This window comes from Xiphophorus hellerii, chromosome 8 (genome assembly GCF_003331165.1).
Source record: "Xiphophorus hellerii strain 12219 chromosome 8, Xiphophorus_hellerii-4.1, whole genome shotgun sequence".
Classification (NCBI taxonomy): Eukaryota; Metazoa; Chordata; class Actinopteri; order Cyprinodontiformes; family Poeciliidae; genus Xiphophorus; species Xiphophorus hellerii.
In genome coordinates this window covers 2,627,323-2,649,198 of record NC_045679.1, presented here as the reverse complement: position 1 = coordinate 2,649,198, position 21,876 = coordinate 2,627,323, and the positions used below count along the sequence as shown (strand labels likewise).

General features: G+C 39.2%; 1 protein-coding gene across 1 annotated transcript in view; it reads left to right on the top strand.

Moving 5' to 3' along the window:
* Positions 1-21,876, top strand: part of LOC116724487 (NLR family CARD domain-containing protein 3-like) — a 638,369-nt gene that overhangs the window by 612,254 nt on the left and 4,239 nt on the right. The window contains exons 6-8 of the mRNA XM_032570221.1: positions 16,369-16,594; positions 16,738-18,529; positions 19,007-19,180. Coding sequence (XP_032426112.1) covers positions 16,369-16,594; positions 16,738-18,529; positions 19,007-19,180 — 2,192 coding nt within the window. The remainder of the gene's footprint in view (positions 1-16,368; positions 16,595-16,737; positions 18,530-19,006; positions 19,181-21,876) is intronic.

Sequence of the window (21,876 nt, the reverse complement as noted above, 5' to 3'; positions counted from 1 at the left end):
TAATAATTGTCAGGTTCTCCTTTAATTTGTGCAGCTTCCCCACTTGAGAAGAGATGAACACATCAATGGCGAAATTTATCAGCTGGATTTTACTTCAAGGACCAAGCAATTTTCTTCATTTATCATCCATTTATTTATCAGTATGTTTCAGGACATTGCTTTACAGTGAGTCCAGGAGCAGGTTAAAACCTTTAAACAACCCCCAAAAAAGAATATAAATAAATATTACTATTCTCTACGTAACTTTACATAAATTAATTAAACTTTTTAATAAAATACAAACAAAATGTAATTTTTTCTTATTAAAATAACCTGGGCCATACGAGCACAACAATGTATGTTTTCCTGGTGTTGGCTGAATAGTTTTTTATTTTAAATTTTGTAGTAGGTGGAGGGTGTCTGTAAAATCCTGGAACAGAACTCAATACATTATAATAGCTTAAAAGAAATAAGGGAATAGTAAGATAATATATTATGACAATAAAGTATAAATATTCAAATAAATAATCATAAAAGCATCCATAAATTTTAAAAAAAAATCATTTTTATATATATTCCAATTCAATTCAGACATGAAAAGAATGTAAGAAAATCTGGCATTATTGGGGGCATCAGAACTTCTGAGGACCCCATGAGTGAGTCAAAACCTCCTTCTGAAAACGACTCTGGCATTTTGGTTTTTAGAAACTTATTATGATCTAAGAGTAGCCACAACAGTGCAGTTAATAAATGTGTATGTATTTTGCATAAATGGCATTACTTCACATGTATCAAGTTTTTTTTTACTCCCAATTTGTCACCACCTTCAGTTCTGTCAACTCTGTCATGCACTGTCAACTCTGTCAGAAGGACTTTATGTTGTTTTCTGTTTTAAATAATATTTCTTTTGTTTCTTGAGAAGCATTTGTCTCTAAAACTGAGTAAAAATATCATCAATAGGGTCATTAAAACTAATTTAATGTTATTTTTGTCAGATGGTGTTGAAAAACTTCTGGGTCAGGTACATTGAAAATGTAATTTTCAAAAAAGAAATGTTGCAACTGGTAGCCTGTACCTTAGCATTTTGACATTTCCAAAACATTATTCGTCATATTTGAATACATAAGTTTGAGGAATGATACTTTTTTGGGAAAATTTAAACCCATTTTGTCCCTCTTCTCAAGAATCACTGATTTACATTTACATAATATTTACAATTATTTAAATATACAGATGTTTACTTTTCAATATTCCTAAATATTTATTTTATAAATTTATAAATAGCTCCAAGTTATTATTTTTCTTAATCCAATCCTCAATTAATTGATAGTTGAACTTAACCTCAACACCTAAGTCCACTAGCCAAAATCACAACAATAAGTTAAGTCATAAAGATCACCAATCAATCAATGTCACACTTCACAACCAAAATCCGGCTTCAATTCAGACATTGCTGCCAACAGGTGTTAATGGACCAGCAAAAGTTGGACACCTGGCCAACTCTGGAACAGTCCAACCATATAGCACACAGTTTCTGCTTTACCAGCATCTCATCTACCTGCATCCAGCTCTGCACAGGTTCACTCGGATCTGTGATCAAAGAGACGCAAAACTCCCCTCTTCTTTGTTTTGCTTTCTTTTCCACTTTTTTCCCATTGTCTGGCCCTCTTTAAGGTCCGTGTAGAACAGTCGTCCCCAAACTCCAGGCCGTGGACGAGTACCGGTCCGTCAACCAATTGGTACTGGGCCGCACAAGAAATAATTAAATATTTCTGTTTATGTATTGTCTGAGTCTGGAGGATCTTTTATTTTGAAAATCCTTTAATTGGATTCTCTTGGTTACGTCTTGTGCAGCAACATTGAGCTCACAAGTATCAAAATGCGTAAGAAACTGATAAGATATTATGTCTTTGGAAAGTTTCTTTGTGAAGGGGAAAAGGCCCAGAGAAGAGACAGGAGAATGGATTTATCCCGGTAGGTGATTCCCACGTTCCAAGCTCTGCATGATATGATGACCGTCTCGTTAATGAGGCAATGAAGCTTCAAACTGCTTTGCCATGTAGAGACCAAGCACCCTGAAAATAAACAACACTTTGGGTGTAGTTTTCTAGAAGCTCAGGGCTCCCATCGATTTGTCATTATCATGAGTTAAAATGTTCGTTTTTGTGGCACATCTGTATTTTATTTTGAAGGGATGTGTAAATGCTACCATTGCAACCACAGTCAGAGAGCATTAGGGCAGTTGTCAACAGGTCGAGGCAAGAGGAGTAGAGCTTGTGAGTTTTAGTTCTGGTTCACATGGCATGATTTAAGGATTGTCAGCCGATTTTCCAAACCTCTTTGACCACAGAGCCGATAAAAGTGCAACATGTTCGATCAGTTCCTGTGTCCAGCCACAAGGCAGGAGCAACACACCACACACGAACCGATTCCAGTCACGAACATCCAAAAATCCAGTAAAATGCCCAATATACCAAATGTGAATTTAGAATAAATAAACATGGATGACGATGTAGAAACAATAGTGACAGTTTGTGGACTCATGTTAGGCGATAAAAAACTTAACAAAAAGAAAAGGTGTTTGATCAAAGACGCGGGAGCAGCTGCTCTATGTTCTGCACTATGCACTAAACTGGGCTCTCAGTTGTGCCATGTCAGCTGTTTGGGATGAACAATCCAAATGTTGGACTGTTCTTGTCTCAGTGGAGGACAATGTGTGTCTGAAAGACATGTAATGTCCATGTTTGCTGCTGAAAGAGACTGATGGTCTGACCCCCCTCCTCCTTTCAGGGTGGAGCCTGCTGGAGTCCCATTCTTGACACCAGGTCTGAGGAAGTGTAAGTGTGTTTTTCATCTGATTCATGACAACAAAGCAGCTCACATTCAACCATCTTCAAACTGTCACATCACTCATTCAGGAGTCATCCTCAAAGTGTCAATAAATGATCAATAACTGCAGCTGGATTGTGTTTGTTCTCTCCATCAGATTCCTGTCAACTCACCATCGACACAAACACAGTGAGCAGAGAACTCAAACTGTCTGAAGACAACAGGAAGGTGACATGTGTGGAGGAGGAGCTTCAGTCATATCCTGATCATCCAGACAGATTTGATATCTGTTATCAGCTACTGTGTAGAGCTGGTCTGACTGGTCGCTGTTACTGGGAGGTTGAGTGGAGAGGAAAAGTTTATATATCAGTGAGTTACAGAAGAATCAGGAGGAAAGGAAACAGTACAGACTGTGTGTTTGGAGGAAATGATCATTCCTGGAGTCTGAGATGCTCTGATGATGTTGGTTACTCTGTCTGGCACAATAACAGAGAAACTCGTCTCTCCTCCTCCTCTGTCTCTAACAGAGTAGCAGTGTATGTGGACTGTCCTGCTGGCATTCTGTCCTTCTACAGAGTTTCCTCTGACTCACTGATCCTCCTCCACACCTTCAACACCACATTCACTGAACCTCTGATTCCTGGATTTCGGTTCTGGTGGCCCAGTTCTGGTTCCTCAGTGTTTCTGTGCTGAGTTGAGTCTAAAGAGTCTAAAGTGTCTAAAGATTTTCCTCCTGTCAGAGAAACTCTCCCACTGTTGAACAGATAGTTCAGTCTCTACAATCTATTTCTTGGTGAAACAATTCTGATTGAATCCTTCTTTATACCGAGTACGAGAGCCAAGAGATGGAGGACCGGCTGCTGGTGTCGCCGTGTCACGTTCTGATGTCTCTGACCAAACACTCCAACCTCAACATCAACATTTAAAAAATGATGCAGGAAGGCAGTTTTCCTACTTTCCCACTTGAAACAATTTAGTCTAAATATCAGATACAGAGATTCATCAATATGCAATGAAATGTTGATGTATTGACTGATTACGAATATTTAAACTTTCAAAATTGGTCTAAATTAATAAGGAACGTGGTCCATTAAAAGTGCTTCTGATGTTAATTGAGTAAAGTCTGTTTCCACTAAGAACTGTGAGCGTTTCCTCCAGTCTGTGTTCAGCTTTCAGTTCCTGCAGGAAACCAAATTCCAAATCTATAAATAATATTCCAAATGTGTATACTCAAAATTAACTCTAAGGACTGAGATTCTTTTGTTTTCTTCTGTAATATGTTTTTGTGAGAGATGTCTGCAGGAAGCTCATAAGCGTGCCAAATTGGAAGCAGATGCTAGCCACTCTGGAAACAAAACTAAGAGCTGGCCCGATAAGGAAAACACCCACAGGCTAAAGGTCAAAGCTTGTGACCCAGAGACACTGCCTTGAGTCCTCACATGCACTAAGAGAGGAGATTCCAATGTATAGAAAAGATTTATGACTTTGTGTTAGCAACTGGGTTTTTGTTTTCCCCACCCATTTAGCAGCTGCTAACTAATGTACCAGGGCTCTCTAAATAAAAAGAGGAGCAGGAAGAGATCATGTCCAGAGCAAGTTTGGAGACTGTAAAAATACAATGTCCATTCTTCCTCTCCTCAAGTCTATTCTAGTTCAAATCTAACCACTTGTCTTTCTTCTTATTATTTGTCTGTTTGAAAGTCTTCAGGAATTATGAACCTGACACCAAACCCGTTTTCCTGCCATGCAGATTAATCTCCACTTACCTGACTGCATGGAGACCAAATGTCACAAACTGGGATTAAGAGAGTTGAGATGTTGAAATCTGTCACATAGAGAAAAGAAGATTCATGATACTATGATTTGTTCGTCTGAAAAACTTTTTCATCTAATTTAGTTTGATTAAAGTGAATTTTACATCAGTTAATTGAAGTGATTTTAACACATTCATCTTGTTATATCAAGTAAATTCTTGTGCAATTAAGAAAGAGCTAAATTATTATGTCTTTTCTAGAAAATCTCATAAAAATCTTTAATTTGCTCACTGAAGGTATAGATAAGTGTCTGTAGTGTAAATTTTCCAGAATCCCAACAAGAAAATGTAGATTTTCCATCTGAAAATAGGTAAAGTGTTGTAGAAATAAGAACACTGACAGTCTATCTGCTCAGGAGGATTGTTGTGCCTCCTGTCAGAACAGTGATGCTACATGTTAGATTTTTAAATATCTTATTCTCATATATACTCATTATTACCTTTTAAGGACTGGGAGATCTTTGTTTGCCCTGGGATGTGTGTTTCTTTTGTTTCTGCAGGAAGTGTGCCAAATTAGAATCAGACTGCCTGGAACCAGAGTGACAACTGGCTTGATGGAGTAAATGTTAAGAGTTGTTAGCCTTGGGTGATGGGAACTGCATGTAAGAAATCAACAGGAATCTTCTTTGTATTAGAATCGATTTGTGATTGACTGTGTTTGGCAGCTGGGTTTCTGTTTGCCCCTCCTCCCTTAGATAACAGCTGTCAATCTTGTAACCTAGGGACCGCCCTAATTTAAATTAAAGGTACTGTGGAAGGAGTGTGCTTCAGAGTCTGTGTTTTGGAAGACTGAGATGGAGAAGACTTCCTGGCTCAGCTCTCCGCTCTTCTGAGTGTAAAAATTTTGAATCGTCTTTCTGCTTCTTTCCAGTGTGCGAGAATGTCCAAGTGAGTAAACATGATGGTACAAATCTTCACTCTCCACTTCGACCACTCGCTAGTAGACCAGCAATTGTTCTTTGGGTGGAGAACCTTTCAGAAACATTTAAACTAGCTGTTGAACTGGACGATGTTCTCTTTGGGGTCAGAGGTTGTAGTACTTGATAAATGGTAGAGTGAAGTTTTACTATTCACTTTGTTGTTTTGGATTTGGAGGTTTGATCTAGATCAGGGGTCACCAACCTTTTTGAGACTGGGAACTACTATTGTTCTATTATCTAATCCTCTTTACTATTAGCAAAATTGTGGAGAAAAAAATATCTTTTGTGTCAAAAGATATTGTACACACAGCTGTGTACAGTCTGTGAGGGGTGAGGTGGAGCCAACGCCGAAATCTGATTGGTCAGTTTGCTTTTGTTTATTTCACGGGTTGGCGTTTTTCTGTAAGCTAAACATGAATGAGTGGAGTTTGAACCTCCCGTAGTTCTAAGATCCCACCTGAGCTTTTTACAGTGTGTGGTTCTGGCGGGTCACCGGTTTATTAGCCTTTTTTGTGGTTTCACTAACTGAACAGCTGATGGGTCACCCGCTGGCTGACACCAGCAGATGCTAAAAAAAAAACGTCAGACAGATATGAGGGTAGCACAAAACTATCACTGCACCTGACCTGCAAAAGCACAACCACCTCCTCAATGTGCAAAAATCAGCACAAACCTAAACCACTAGAGCAGAGGACTTTTTTTTCAGACAATGCTAAATAATAAAGACATGGAAGCGAAGCCTACCCTTGTGGTTCAGGGAAAGAGGAGGGTGTTGATCGCAGGTTCAGGTGGTGTCAGTCGTTCAGAGGACGAGAAGGTAAAGCAACAATATTTGCTTATTTCCTACTCTACTTTGGCTAAATGAAATTCGACCAGATTAAATGGTTTAATCCGCAGTCTTAGCGCGACGTTCAGGAAGAGCGGCAGATGTCAGCCGACAGGTGACCCATCAGCTCTCCAGTTCAGGAAACATCGAAGAAGCTCGTAAACCGACGACCCGCCAGAACCGCACACGGTAAAAAACTCCGCCGGGATCCAAATGACTGGAGGTTCAAACTCCTATCATTCATTTTTATCTTACAGAAAAAGCGCCAAGCCGCCAAATAAACAAAAGTAAACTGACCAAAACGATTTAGGCTGTGGGTGCTCATCCCCAGAGACTCACACAGATGTGCGCCGCGTACAAGATGTTTTGGCACAAAAGATCTTATTTTCTCCACAATTTTGTTAAAAGTAAAGAGGGTTAAATAATAAAAAAATCCAGAAATTATTCTCTTCTTTTTTTACTTAAAGTAAAATCTCAAGGTTCACAGAGTATGCACAGCGCTGCTAACCTCCGATAAAATCCTGCAGGCGTCTACGCATAGTTCTGAACTTTAACCGTAGGAAAGAGTTTTATACATAAAGCAATTTATGTGAAACGTTTTTATCATTTTCTTTTTTTAAAACTCTAAATATAAACAAATGTTATTACTTCAATGTAAAAACATTAAATTAAATAATTTTTTTGGCAGTGCTCCCTAATGACAATGGCTATTTTTAGAACTTGCTCCGCGGGCGACTGACAAGGTCCCCACATGCACTGTGCTGGTGACCCCTGATCTAGATGGACGTTACAGAGAGGTTCTGGTTCTCCTCACTGTGGGCTGCTGGGGATTCAGGTTGTTCCTTCCTGGACTTTAGCGGTTGTGTTGGTCATGAGCAGCAGCTGGATTGGCCTCTGGGTTGAACTCAGCCAGCATTTGTAGTTCCAGTGCTTCCTCTGAAAATCCTTCATCACGACCCAGTTACCTGGTCTGATGGATGCAACAGGCCTTTTGGCAGGAAATGGCAGGAAGATTTTCACTGTCTGTGAGGCTCGACAAAGCCTAGTGGGCAGGTTTTCACAATAAGACAACACAGGAAAAATATTAGTTTTGTCATGATCCATGTTCTGTCCTGTCCATGCTGTGCGTTAACACTCATTCAGTTCACCTGCCGCGCTTGCTGATTGCTTGCCTGTTCCACCTGGTCCCTGCCCTACTTAAACTCCTCTCAGCCTCTGCCTCCTTGCCAGATTATCGACAGCCATGAGCCAGTAGTGATCCAGCTTTTCCTTATAAGCCTTCAGCGTTTCCTTATAAGCCTTCAGCGTTTCTTTATAAGCCTTCAGCGTTTCTTCGACCCTTTTCTGCCCGCGGATTGACCCCTCCTGCCAAGCCCTCCTCGGATACCTACTGTTCTGGATTTCTGGACCCTGACCCAAGCTTCGCCCCACGACCATCGACTATTGCCTGCCCCTCAAGCTAAGTTTGCTCCCTCCGATCTGCTGTGTGTGACCTCTGCCTGGATAACCGTCTTAGTCTCTTCCTGGATTCTCTGCTCCACCCGTCCATTGCACTACAGTGCTGTGTTGGATGACCACATCCTGAGCCGCACCAATAGCAGAAAATTTAATTAAACCTTTTTCCTTTGCAACTCTTGTGTGTGGTTGAATTTCCGGGTCCCCACCCAGTGCCCTTACAAGTTTTTTTTTATTTTCATTTTTTTCATTTTTAACCTTAGTTGGCGAGATTTGACAAAAATCCAATATTAAGTGGTCAAAAGGTTTGTCAAGTAGAGAATGTGCAAAGGATTGAACCATCTTAACATCAGCAAGTGTGAAAGAAGGGGCAGTTTACTGCCTGAGGTCTCTGGGCAGCTAGCTTAGCAGCAGCATCAGCTCTTGCATCACCATTGGCAACCGAGTCATCAGAAGCATCAGAAACCAGCCATCTGCTAAGTAATATGTTTAATTTCAATGGTTTGTGTCGTATGAGCGCAGCAGTGTGGGCCTCACTTCCACACAGAGTCTTCAAATCTAATTTGAAGTTTGAATGTAGGTTGATTTATGTTTTTATCCTCGTCTAAAACTGTAAATTTAGTCTCATTAGGCTAAAATGTTGTATTCATATTTCTAAGGATTCGCAGCATTTTGTAAAAATCCAATTATTTTAGCAAACAGAACCTCTATTCTTTATTTTACCCATCTACACTGTAAATTATAACATATTTACGTGAGAACGATGTTGAATCAACTGAATTTGGTCAAGATTTATTTGTGTGTTAACACTCCAATTAAAGGAAGCCTAGTTAAGGTTTATGTTTATTGTAAAGTCCAATTTTAAGTTTAGTTTTAAAAAGTAAGTGTTAAATCCGTTTTCAATCAATTTAATCAATCCAAAACATTGTGTAACATATTATGTGACATTGGGGATCAACCAGCAAAGCATCCCATGATGCATTTCATCACAAGGTTCATTGTGATTGTGTTATTGTGCATTATTTCATAACAGAAGCCATAAGCTATTTCCATTAAGAAATTCCCAAAGAAAGAATTTAAAGAGTTTCAGAAGCTTTGAGTTTGATTGTTTTGTTTTTTAAGTAAAGAGGAAGGAATGGAATCTAAAGCTGCTAAAATTTTGCATTGATTTTCTTACAAGTGTTATATGTCATTATGAAAAGTAATTTCTAGAAATAAATCCCTTATTATTCTACAAAGTAAATAAAATATTTAAAAAACATTTAAACTGTTTTATTAATCTTTAATATGTAAATACTAACAATAATAATTTCATGCTCAGTTAATATATTAACATCCATTAATTCGATCAAGTATGGCAGGTTTTTTCTTTCTTCCTAAACTCTGTGAAGAAGTTTAGGAAGAAGAAAGGTAGGGCTGACAATGATGAGCGTTGCTATGGAAACTGAAGGCGGGAACAAATCCAGTAGGTGGGAGGAGCTAGGAGGGGTCAGTCTCAGACAGTTCAAAGGTCGACTGTAAGCAGTCTTACTTACACTGATAGAATTAACAGAGCAAAATATAATTTTGGTTGTCAAAGTATAAAAATAAAAATTACCATCCTGAAGACAAACTAAGATCTCAGATCATCTACTGCAATTTTCCTTTAGAAACTTAAGTTGCTTAATCAAACTCTAACTAATTTTAGTTTAGTAAACAATATTTATCAAACACAAACATTCAACATGAAACAGACAAACAGTCAGAATTTGGCATCAGTTAAATTTTCCTCACAGTCAATAATTTCCAGTCAGTCCTCATTTTGTCTATTTTATCAAATTGTAATTATCAAATTTACTGAAGCTTCAAGATTCTCTAATTTTTCTCCTTTTAACATATTTTAATGTTTGAATTGATCTTTAATCTACAAGATCCTGTTTTAACTTTTGTGTTCACAGTCAAACAAGAAATCTCAATATAATTTAGGATCACAGCAACAAATTGATCAAGTTTCTGCTGAAGCTTCACTAATTTTAGGTTTTGTTATAACAAATATTTCCAGGGAAACAAAAAGTCTTTTTAACCTCTTAGTTCAAATGTATCACAGTTTTATTTTATAAGAATTTTCTTCTATTTAATTTCAATGCAACAAATATTATATGGTATACCAAATTGTTCTAAACACTGCAGTATTAATGATCTCTAATTCTTAACCCTGAAAGATGTTTTGTTTATTCCCATACTAATATGTAACTACAGCATAGATCTTCAAAAGGAGAACAAAATAAATCTCAACTATCTGAGTGTCAATTTTGTTAGTTCATTGCAGAACTAAAGTGATTGCAGTTTCCCTTCACAGTTTCTCAATCTATGGTTCATGGACCCTTAGAGGGTCATTAGTGTTGGTCCTTCTGTTCAGGACTTAGAATTAACAGGAACAATTGAAAGAGTTTCTCTATTTGTTGAGCATAAAAATTCTATTGAAATCATTCTTTTCTCGCAAAAGAATTTCTAAATATGAACGGAGTTAGTAAGCCAGCAGTCTTCTTTGCACTGTGTGTGTGTGTGTGTGTGTGTGTAACTTATCTTAAATCTCTTCTTTCTCTTCTCTCTCTCCCTCCTGCTGTCGGCGTCGCTGCAGTGAAATCCTCCCCGTCTCTCTCCTCTGGCTCCCTGTCAGTCCAACTGGTTCTGGTCTTGGATCTCTGGCTGGTCCAGATCGTCCCTCAATCAATGTCCATGTTGTCCACAGATGAAACAAGCATCACCAGTTCAGAGTGATGTCTTCTCCTCTTACAGCTTTGAATCATGTTTATCTTTTCTTTCTCTGCGCTGATACTGGACAGCAGACCAGCGGAGGTTGTTAAAGCTCAGTCACACACAGTTTCAGTCCAAATGTCCAACAGGAGACCTGACAGTCGTCCCCTGAATGGAAATGTTTCATCAGTTCTCTGGTGTTAAAAAAAATTAGGATCAACAGACACTTCAGTGGCTGGAGGTGATGAAGGTTTTCTTCATCTTCCTGATCTTCTTGATCCACTGGATCTGCTGGATCACTTTCATCAGCTGGTGGTGGGAGAGGGACATCATTTGGTCCATGGGAGGACAGGGTTGAGGAGTTGAGGTCAGAGGTCAGATGCACCTCAGTAAGGCTCAGACAGAGGGAAGAAGAAGAAGCAAAAGAAATCAATTAGGGTTTGTTTTGTTGTTTTTCTAGATGGAGGCCTGTAATTTATCAACTAAATATTTATATTCAGAAAAAGAAGCATTTCCATTTGTTTAGCATTTTTCTCTTTCTCTTCATCCAACCTTCCAAACTTTCCTTGTGTTTCTTCAGATGAACTAAACTCTTTGTTTGATTTCTTTGCCTCAGTTCACTTCCTCTGCTTCTAATTCTCTTTCTCTTCCTCTCTAAACAACGAGCTTCAATGAACCACCTGCAGGAAAAATTGAATTTTTTATTCATTCATTCACACCATGCATAATTTTATCTCAATATTTCATTATTATATAGTGAAACAATTCACCCTGAAGAAGAGAAAAGACCCTGGAACCACTCAGATCTGGGTCTGAGTGGTCTGACCCCACTCAGGGTCTGAGTGGGATTCAGTAGAACCACCTATTCTAGTTCTACTGAATAGGTGGGATTTCCTCTTTAGACTGCAAATGTCTTCACAGAATCCAACAAATCAGCTTTGTGGTTGCTCTGCCTCTTAAGAGGGTCTTTAGGATTCTCTAAAGGTTTGATTCCCTGAATTTAAAAACCAAAACTCTAGTGAATACCTGCCTAATTCTCCTATAAGGACTTTCACTAGGACTCATCTTAGAACAATGTGTGGTTTCAGCTGCAGTACTGTGGTGATGTTAAGGACTACAGTTTAGTTTGTTTAATTTTATGTTCATATTCTGACTGTATTTATAGTCAGACCAGTTACTGCAGCAGGAATCAACCAGCTGTTCTTTTCTCTGAGTTCATTTCTCCTCATGAATCCATCATGAAACATTTTCATCAGAACTTCTCTCCTTCCTCATGAAGACTTTAGCAACCTGCCTCTGATTTTACAGCAAACCTTCAGCTTCTCTGAAAGAAGAAACTACAAACCAGGTGAGCTGTCACATAATCAGTTATTCAACATTTATAACACCTTGACTTTGAACTCTGAGTTGTTCAGGTCAGATAAAAGTCCAGTTCTTCTGTGTCTCTGTTCTGGTGTGTCATGATCCTAGTTCTACTGTGATTATTTTGGGTCTCAAATTTAAGAACATAATAAAAGATTACCACAAAGAAAAACAATCAAGTGGTAGCAGCATTATCATCATTAATCAACATGAAACATTTTCATCAGAACTTCTCTCCTTCCTCATGAAGACTTTATCAACCTGCCTCTGATTTTACAGCAAACCTTCTGCTGCTCTGAAACTACAAACCAGGTGAGCTGTCACATAATCAGTTATTAATCATTTATAGCACCTTGACTTTGAACTCATGTGGTTTATGTCAGGTAAAAGTCCAGTTATGTTGTGTCTCTGTACAGGTGTGACATTAGTCTGGTTCTACTGCAGTTCTGTTGGGTCTCAGTCTGATCTTCTTCTTCAACTCTTTGGATAGTTTGAACAAACTGTAAGTCTGTTTTGTTTTCTACTTGAAGTTTGTCTACAGAAACCTTTCTACTTGTTTCTGTTCTCTGATGTTTGGAGAAAATGTTCACTTCTAAATTCAGCTCAAAGATTTTTCTCCCTGCTGTTTGAAAGTTAATCTACAGGATTATTAAATATTTGATAAAGTGGAAGAAAAACACGATGAACAGCTGATGGTTCTGTTCTTTAAATAAACTGCTTCATGATTTTATATCCAGGAATCAAACTCCAGTTGAGACTGGACAGCAAGAAAATGTCAAACACAACATTTTCTTGCTGCTTCGTTTCAAAATGAAATATTATTCTTAAAATGTCTTTGATTCAGTCAGCTTATTAAATAGTTAACATTTGAAGGAGCAGATAATCCACCTGTAGAGTTTAATTATTAACAAACTAAAATACTTCCTGTTGTTCAGGTTGAATCAGTGAATGTAAATGTCGCTCCATGTCTCCATCTAGTGGACTGATAGTAGAAGTGCAGCAGCGGATGGCAGCTTCCTCTGCCTCTCTGCTGTCTGACTGCATTCACCTGACACTGATATGAAGCAGAGAAGAAGAGCCAATCAGAGGAGGAGCAGCTGATCTTTTTCCAGCTCTAATGATGTAAAGGATGATCAGAGTTGATGTGCAGATGAATGATGTGTGTTTCCTCTGCAGGTGAAGGTAGAAAGTGTGTGTGAGCTGATGTGAATTCAGCAGCATGGATCAGTGTGAGGACAGAGAGGAGGGAGTCCCTCCCTCTAAAACCACTCTGTGTGGGGAAGATGAGAGCCAGAGCAAAGGTCAGAGGTGAGGTCACCATCTCTAACTGTCCACAGCCCTTTTCACACAGCGTTCACTATATCAGGCCAGAACAGACGTGGTGATGAAGCTGCTGCTGCTCCTCTTTGCTGCTTCATCCAGACTGAACAGATTAAGTTTTAATCATCATGTTTCTGTCAGGATCCATCAGAGACTCAAATCAGAACCAGGACCAGAACCCAGCTGTGTGTCCTTGAAGAGCGACATGTCCAAGGGTCCTCCTATTGACTTTAAATCTCCTGGATCTCCACCATCAGAGAGGTGAGCTGTTTCTACCTGCTCTAACTGTTCTGTTTATGTCTGTTATTGTGGCCATGTGATGATAAAAAGTTCTGTTGGGTTCTATTGTCATGGGAACATTAGAATGAATTTCAGGTCATTTTCCCATCATATGTATTACATCAATGACATTAATGTCTCCATGGTAACATGGTACCACAGTAAAATCCAAATGGATCGTTGGTACCGCAAAAAATTAATGAAAGAACTTCTGAGTATTAATCAGGGCCGTTTAGATCCATATTCTCTACCCAGAGCTTCTACACGTCCATCTAGTGCAGGGGTGGGCACTCCTGGTCCTCGAGGGCCGGTGTCCTGCAACTCTTAGATGTCTCCCTGGTCCAACACACCTGAATCCAACAGCTGAATCTCCTCCTAAGTGCAGTCAAGTTCTCCAGAGTCCTGTTAACGACCTCATTATTTGACTCAGGTGTGTTGAAGTAGAGATGCATCTAAAAGTTGCAGGACACCGGCCCTCGAGGACCAGGAGTGCCCACCCCTGATCTAGTGTATAGATGTCTCAATATTTGATCTGATGTTTCCCTGAGATCCATTTAACCATCATTCATGTAGTGATACTGCCCCCTGCTGGCCAGTTACTGACACCATACATAACCAATTGGGTCACTCTCTGAATTTGGTGCATTTTGAATCTCACAGGTTTATCTCAAATATTTTCATATTATGCAACCCACATTTTTTGAGAAAAATCAAGAAATGGAAATATCCATGTATTTTATTAATATGACATGGTAATATATTTTAAAAATTATGTTTTGAAAGATTTGATGGGTTGTTGAAGCGTAGAGGTCAGCCAAATGAGCATGTTAATTTTTCATCACTGTTATTACTCTCAGTGAGGTAAAGATATGAATCGCAGTAATATCGGAGACGGCAAATAGCCCTCTCATACGCTTCAAACAGTTTTCGAATACGTATCGCGGTTCCCGAACGGGAAGGAGTTGTTCGGACTGCGTTTTTCATAAAAACTGACTGGGTGTCTCACAAAGATAGAAGTCCTTCTCCACCTCTGTGTCACACACACACATGACAGTTAGCAGAGGACTGATAACCATAGCAACGGAACACAGAGAAGGGGAGGGCTGCTGGTTAGGACTACAAATATGCCATATCTGTAGTTCTAACTAACACTCAGTTAAAACAGAGAGCTGAGCTGCCATTTAGAACTACTGGCTGTTTTAGCCAGTATATAACTGATTTAACCCAAACACTGTTACTCATAGGATTAGTGTAGCCCTTTAAAATAAAGCTTACTGAAAATTTCAAAATAAAAGCCTGAATATTCCTCTCAGGCCTTTCAGAAAACTCTCCCTGTGTGTCTCACTCACATGACAGTTGAGCTGCTCTTTAGAACTACAATGACTGAAAGTTAGAACTACAACATGGCAGAACTGTGAGTTACTACTGAGGAGGAATGAATTGGCCTTTACAACTACTTTTGTTTTGGGCATTTTATAACTGATTTTACCCAACCATTGTTACACATTGGATCAGTGTGGTCATTTGAAATGAAGCTTACTGAAAATACCGAAATAAAAGCCTTGACAATTTTTACATCAACTTATATAATACTCTTTTGAGCATTATATAACTGATTTAACTCAATCACTGTTACACATAGGATTAGTTTGGACATTTAAAATGAAGTTTACTTCAAATTTCAAAATAAAAGCATTTTTGGTTTTATGTGACTGCTTTAAACAAAACACTGTCACACATTGGATATGTGTGGCCATTTCATATGAAGCTTACTGAAAATTTCAAAATAAAAGCCTTGACATTTTTTACATCAAGTAATTGCTCTTCTGGCCATTATAAAACTGATTTAACCCAATCACTGTTACACATGGGATTAGTTTGGCAATTTAAAATCAAACTTACTGAAAATTTCTAAATAAAATCCTCAATACCCAACCAAACTGAGCTGATGTGGATCATCAGAGGTTCTTTGTGGTTCTTTGTGGTTGTTTGTGGTATCAGCCGGAACATTAAATCTTTACAACGACTTGGATCATTTGATTCACTGCTCACATGCAGATATCACTTCATGGACCTTTACCTTCTGAATGTCTCTGTGTGGACAGATAAAATGTGAGTTCACTGGCTTCCAGGGATCTACATGATCCATTTAAAAATCCTCTCTGTAACATCCAGGAGAGGAGCCCACGTGGACACACACCCATATATATCAGACCTCCTCCATGCCCACATCACCTCAGATCTAGTCATCAGAACATGATTGATGTCCCACATTGTCCTGAAGACCTGTGTGGACCGGACCTTCACTTCCACTGTCCCCAAGCTCTGGGAAACTGTCTCCACCAGCATCAGATCTGCTGACAGTGTGGAATGAAGTCGAAGTTCAGCATCAATATTTTAAAATGTCTACTGGGTGATCCTGGTGTTACTGGTCTTCATCCTTGTAGTTCATATTCCTCTTTTTAACTTCATTCCATTTTGTTCATATGATGCTCTGTTTTCTGCTTCAAGCACATTTAATGTGAAACTCTTGGTGATTTCATTTCTAAATACTGCTGGATGAATATTTCATTACTTCCTAATTGCTCCTGGTTCTTCCACAGACTGGACCAGTGGAGCTCAGAGGTTCCCAGTGGTCCGTCTGCCCTGCAGCATAAAATACAGCTGGACTCCATATTTATGGTCTGTAAATGAACAACAACAACAACAACTTTTCCATGGGTTCTGTTCACAGTCATCTTCATGCTGCATTTTGTAAACCAGAGGACTGTCAGTCTGTCCAATGTCCATTTGGTGTTTGGCTCCATGATTTCAGTCTGATGTTTCCTTCATCTATTATTATATTCCAGATGCTGGAGGACAACATTGTCACTTTTTTGAAGAACGAGCTGAAGAAGATCCATACGATTCTGAGTCCAGATTACCCAGAATGCTCAGAGAGTAAGAGAGAGGATGATGAGGTGTTGGAAGGTGAGGATGAAGCACAGAGGAGCAGCAGAGAGGCAGTGATGAAGATCACACTGAACTTCCTGAGGAGGATGAAGCAGGAGGAGCTGGCTGACCATCTGAAAAGCAGTAAGAAGATTTCTACAAAGGTTTAACCTGATGGATAAATCCCACATTTACTGAAGTTTGAAGAGATGGAATCACATTTTTGCAAAACATTTTCAGAATATGCTTTTATTTAGTTCTTGATTTTACTTCTTTTCTTATTTTAGAATGTCTTGCTGCAGTTTGTCAACATCAACTTAAATCTGGTCTGAAGAAGAAGTTCCAGTCTGTGTTTGAGGGGATTGCTAAAGCAGGAAGTCCGACCCTTCTGAACCAGATCTACACAGAGCTCTACATCATAGAGGGAGGTACTGGAGGGGTCAATGATGAACATGAGGTCAGACAGATTGAAACAGCATCCAGGAAAATACACAGACCAGAAACAACAATCAGACAAGAAGACTTCTTTAAAGTCCCACCTGGAAGAGATCATCCAATCAGAACAGTGATGACAAAGGGAGTGGCTGGCATTGGGAAAACAGTCCTAACACAGAAGTTCACTCTGGACTGGGCTGAAGACAAAGCCCACCAGAACATCCACTTTATATTTCCATTCACTTTCAGAGAGTTGAATGTGCTGAGAGAAAAAATGTTCAGCTTGGTGGAACTTGTTCATCACTTCTTTCCTGAAACCAAAGAAATCTGCAGCTTTGAACACTTCCAGGTTCTCTTCATATTTGATGGTCTGGATGAGAGTCGACTTCCTCTGGACTTCCACAACAAGGAGATCCTGACTGATGCTACAGAGTCCACCTCAGTAGATGTTCTGCTGATAAACCTCATTAGGGGAAAACTGCTTCCTTCTGCTCACCTCTGGATAACCACACGACCTGCAGCAGCCAATCAGATGCCTCCTCAGTGTGTTGGCATGGTGACAGAGGTTAGAGGGTTCAATGACCCACAGAAGGAGGAGTACTTCAGGAAGAGATTCAGAGATAAGGAGCAGGCCAGCAGAATCATCTCCCACATGAAGACATCACAAAGCCTCCATATAATGTGCCACATCCCAGTCTTCTGCTGGATCACTGCTTCAGTTATGGAGGATGTGTTGGAGACCAGAGAGGGAGGAGATCTGCCCAGAACCCTGACCGAGATGTACATCCACTTCCTGGTGGTTCAGACCAAAGTGAAGAAGGTCAAGTATGATGGAGGAGCTGAAACAGATCCACACTGGAGTCCAGAAAGCAGGAAGATGATTGAGTCTCTGGGAAAACTGGCTTTCGATCAGCTGCAGAAAGGAAACATGATCTTCTATAGATCAGACCTGACAGAGTGTGGCATTGATATCAGAGCAGCGTCAGTGTACTCAGGAGTGTTCACACAGATCTTTAAAGAGGAGAGAGGGCTGTACCAGGACAAGGTGTTCTGCTTTGTCCAGCTGAGTGTTCAGGAGTTTTTGGCTGCTCTTCATGTTCATCTGGCCTTCATCAACTCTGGAGTCAACCTGATGGAAGAAGCACAAACATCTGAGAACCTTTCATTACTTAGAGACTCTAAACAAAAATTTCTCCATCAGAGAGCTGTTAATCAGGCCTTACAGAGTCCTAATGGACACCTGGACTTGTTCCTCCGCTTCCTCGTGGGACTTTCACTGCAGACCAATCAGAGACTCCTACAAGGTCTGTTGACACAGACAGGAAGTAGATCACAGACCAATCAGGAAACAGTTAAATACATCAAGAAAAAAATCAGTGAGAATGTGTCTGCAGAGAAAAGCATCAATCTGTTCCACTGTCTGAATGAACTGAATGATCGTTCTCTAGTGGAGGAGATCCAACAGTCTCTGAGTTCAGGAAGTCTCTGCACAGATAAACTGTCTCCTGCTCAGTGGTCAGCTCTGGGTTTCATCTTACTGTCATCAGGAAAAAATCTGTATGTGTTTGACCTGAAGAAATACTCTGCTTCAGAGGAGGTTCTTCTGAGGCTGCTGCCAGTGGTTAAAGCCTCCAACAAAGCTCTGTAAGGACACAGATTGTTACTGCATTTATTTTTTGATTGTTACAGGGTTTTTTTGATAGATAGAAAACCACTAATCATGAGATAAATATATACTCATGTTTCAGTTTATATATTGGTGCATTGTCTCTTCGAAGTGTCCCACTGTGGGTGGATGCGCAAAAGACAAACAGAATTCCTTCAACAGCTTAATAGAATGTTGAATATTAAAGCAGCAAAATTCATCTCTATGTTAAAATTTAATTTGGATTCATTTTGTTTATTGTGTAATTTTACAATTATATTTAAAACTCCTTGTATCCTGTAGTTCTGTCCTTTAAGGTTAGAGGCCCAACTATAAAAAGAATCAGTTCACAACAAACTCATAAGCATGTGTAAAATAAGATAGTTCCTTCTTTGTCTAAGAAAAACATTGTTGATTGGAAAAAATTTAATTTTGTAGAATTGTTTAATAACAGATTTTTCTCTCTGTCTCCTCAGACTGAGTGTCTGTAACCTCTCAGAGAGAAGCTGTGAAGCTCTGTCCTCAGTTCTCAGCTCCCAGTCCTCCAGTCTCAGAGAACTGGACCTGAGTAACAACAACCTGCAGGATTCAGGAGTGAAGCTTCTCTCTGCTGGACTGAAGAGTCCAAACTGCAACCTGGAAACTCTCAGGTAAAATGTTCTCAATCCAGGTGAAACCAGATTTCTGTCCATTACATTCTATCAGTTATGATGCAAATGTTTTTCTCAATATTAGAGTAAAATAACAATAGATGTCTTACTGTGAGATGGGTAGCCATGCTAAGACTTGACACACAAATATGGCTGGTTTTCTTTTACTGCAGCCTGAATGAACCAAGAAGAGAAATATTTAGAAAGGTTGGGTTCAGACTTCCATTTGTAGTGTAGCTCTGGATACTTGACAGATTGCTGTATCCTGGTGCACACAAGGAGCACTATTGCAGATCCTTCCTCCCAGCAGTTGTTAGACTTCCTGATCCATTGTACATGTGACTGATGTTGATTTTTATTACCTACAGAACTGGAAACTCTCAGGTATGGAGGAACCTGCTGCAGGAGAGAAGTTCTGATAGAGGAGGAAGAGGGAGAAATGTCTTTAGTCAGTCTGCTGGGAAACATTTAGTATGAAGCTAAATTTGTAGTTTGACAATTAAATATTTAGTTTGATGGGATTTATAAGTGGATGAATGACATGGTGAAAATATAACTTGATATTCTGAACATCCTTTTGTCTCTCATGACAGTTGAAAAACTAAAATTATTTCTGTTAATTCTGTCTGTATAACTTTGCAAAGAACAGCCTATTACCATATAGCATCATTTTTCACATGGTGCTGTATGAACCTGGGAAACCAACCCATCTACTGGAACCACAATAACATGGTAGTCAGAGCAGCAGGGGGCCAAATATAGCTCCATGTGGAACCAAGAGGTTGGAGAGAGAAAATCAGTTTGAAACTGTTTCCTATCAGAGTTCAGTTTGTCTCTCTGTCTTCACAAACCAGGAGCATCATGGGCTGGGCGGGGCTTCCACTGATGGATCTACTGAGAAAATGCAAGCTGATTGGCTGATGGACAGGAAGTTAGACTGTTCGGATAAATTACATTAACAGATATTATTGGCATTGAAGAGATATGGCTGAGATTAATTGTAGATTCTAGAATAAGTGGAAATGTTTCAGTAACAGGAAGAGGATGAACAACATGTTAAAATAATCATCTATATTCAGAGAAACAAGTAGAGGAATTTATCTAGAATATATATAATACAAAGTCAGAATCTTCTTAAAATTCACTGTTATACAGACCACAAGAGATATTTTAAGCTAAACAGTCATTAATATCTAAAATAACCCTTTGAAGAATTTGAATTAATATGAGTCACAACAAGATTTTATTTCCTTTTGGGATCAACAAGCTGTTTTTTAATTTGAATTTAAGTATATCAGTAGAAAGAATAATAAATAATTAGAAATTAAAGAGGAGATAACTGTAATGAACGTTAGATTAGAATCAGCATGAGCCCCACAGCGGCCTGAATCCGACGGCCAACTGCTGCCTTATTGTTCGTTCTCTCACTCTTTTATTTTACCAAGACTGCCAGAACCACTTTGTGTCCAGACTTGGGTTTAATAAAACCTCCTTATTAAAAACATCATCTGGTCTGGACTTTGTATTTTGTGAGTTCTGTGATGACATGAGGATCGTAACATATTGGTGGCCCATCCTATTCCAACAAAATGTTTAAAAGCATATTTGGAGGGCCGTTCAATGTTGTGATATTTATGAATGCAATTTTAATTGTGGTAACTTCTGAAAGTGTATTTCCCATGTGTTTAGTAAACTTTAGTGTCAGGTTGGTGGGTTTTTTTCAGAACTCTTTAATTTTAATACTGGGTTAAATTTCGGTATATTTAATGTTTGGCTAGTGCTTGTTTTTGGATTGTTTTAGGAGCAAATTTGTTTCTATTTGTTTCTTTTTTCCCCACATTAGTTTTGTCATCATGTTCTTCTCAAACAGAAAAGGAGTTTTTTACACAATAATTTTATTGAGCAATTTGATTCTTGTTCAAAACGTAGCGTTTGTCAGTTGCTGCTCAGTTTTCCATCTCTGTATCCAACAGTTAAAAAATGGAAAGATGAAATTCAAGATTTGCTCTGCTTTGATTCAAGCTGGTGTTTTCCCTCAAACCAGCTCTGATGCTGATCCTCAAACTAAGCCTGATGCTGTTCTTCAGCTCAGCCTTGATTCTCAGGCTTCATTGGACTCTTTCTGTTAAAACTGACATGGGATTAATTTACTTCATAGAAGAATTTAATATTTCTTTTGCCAGCCTCCTTGTTGCCTTTAGTTCAGTCCTTCATGGCTGGAGGCCCATCTATAGACTGAACCAGTTCACAACAAAAGGCAACATAATTATTTATAAAACAGTCCCTTAAATTAGTAAAAGAGGAACATTGTTGACTGGGAAAAAATACATATTTTGAAGAATTGTTTAATTACCAGTTTTTCTCTCTGTCTCCTCAGACTGAGTGGCTGTAACCTCTCAGAGAGAAGCTGTGAAGCTCTGTCCTCAGTTCTCAGCTCCCAGTCCTCCAGTCTCAGAGAACTGGACCTGAGTAACAACAACCTGCAGGATTCAGGAGTGAAGCTTCTCTCTGCTGGACTGAAGAGTCCAAACTGCATCCTGGAAACTCTCAGGTAACTCTGGACACTTGACAAATTGCTGCAACTTAGGTGCAATAAGAAGCATTATTACAGATCCAAGCAGTTGCTTGGCTTTCTTATTTATTCCAGATGTTACAAATCCATCCATCCATCCATCCATTGATCCATCCATCCAACC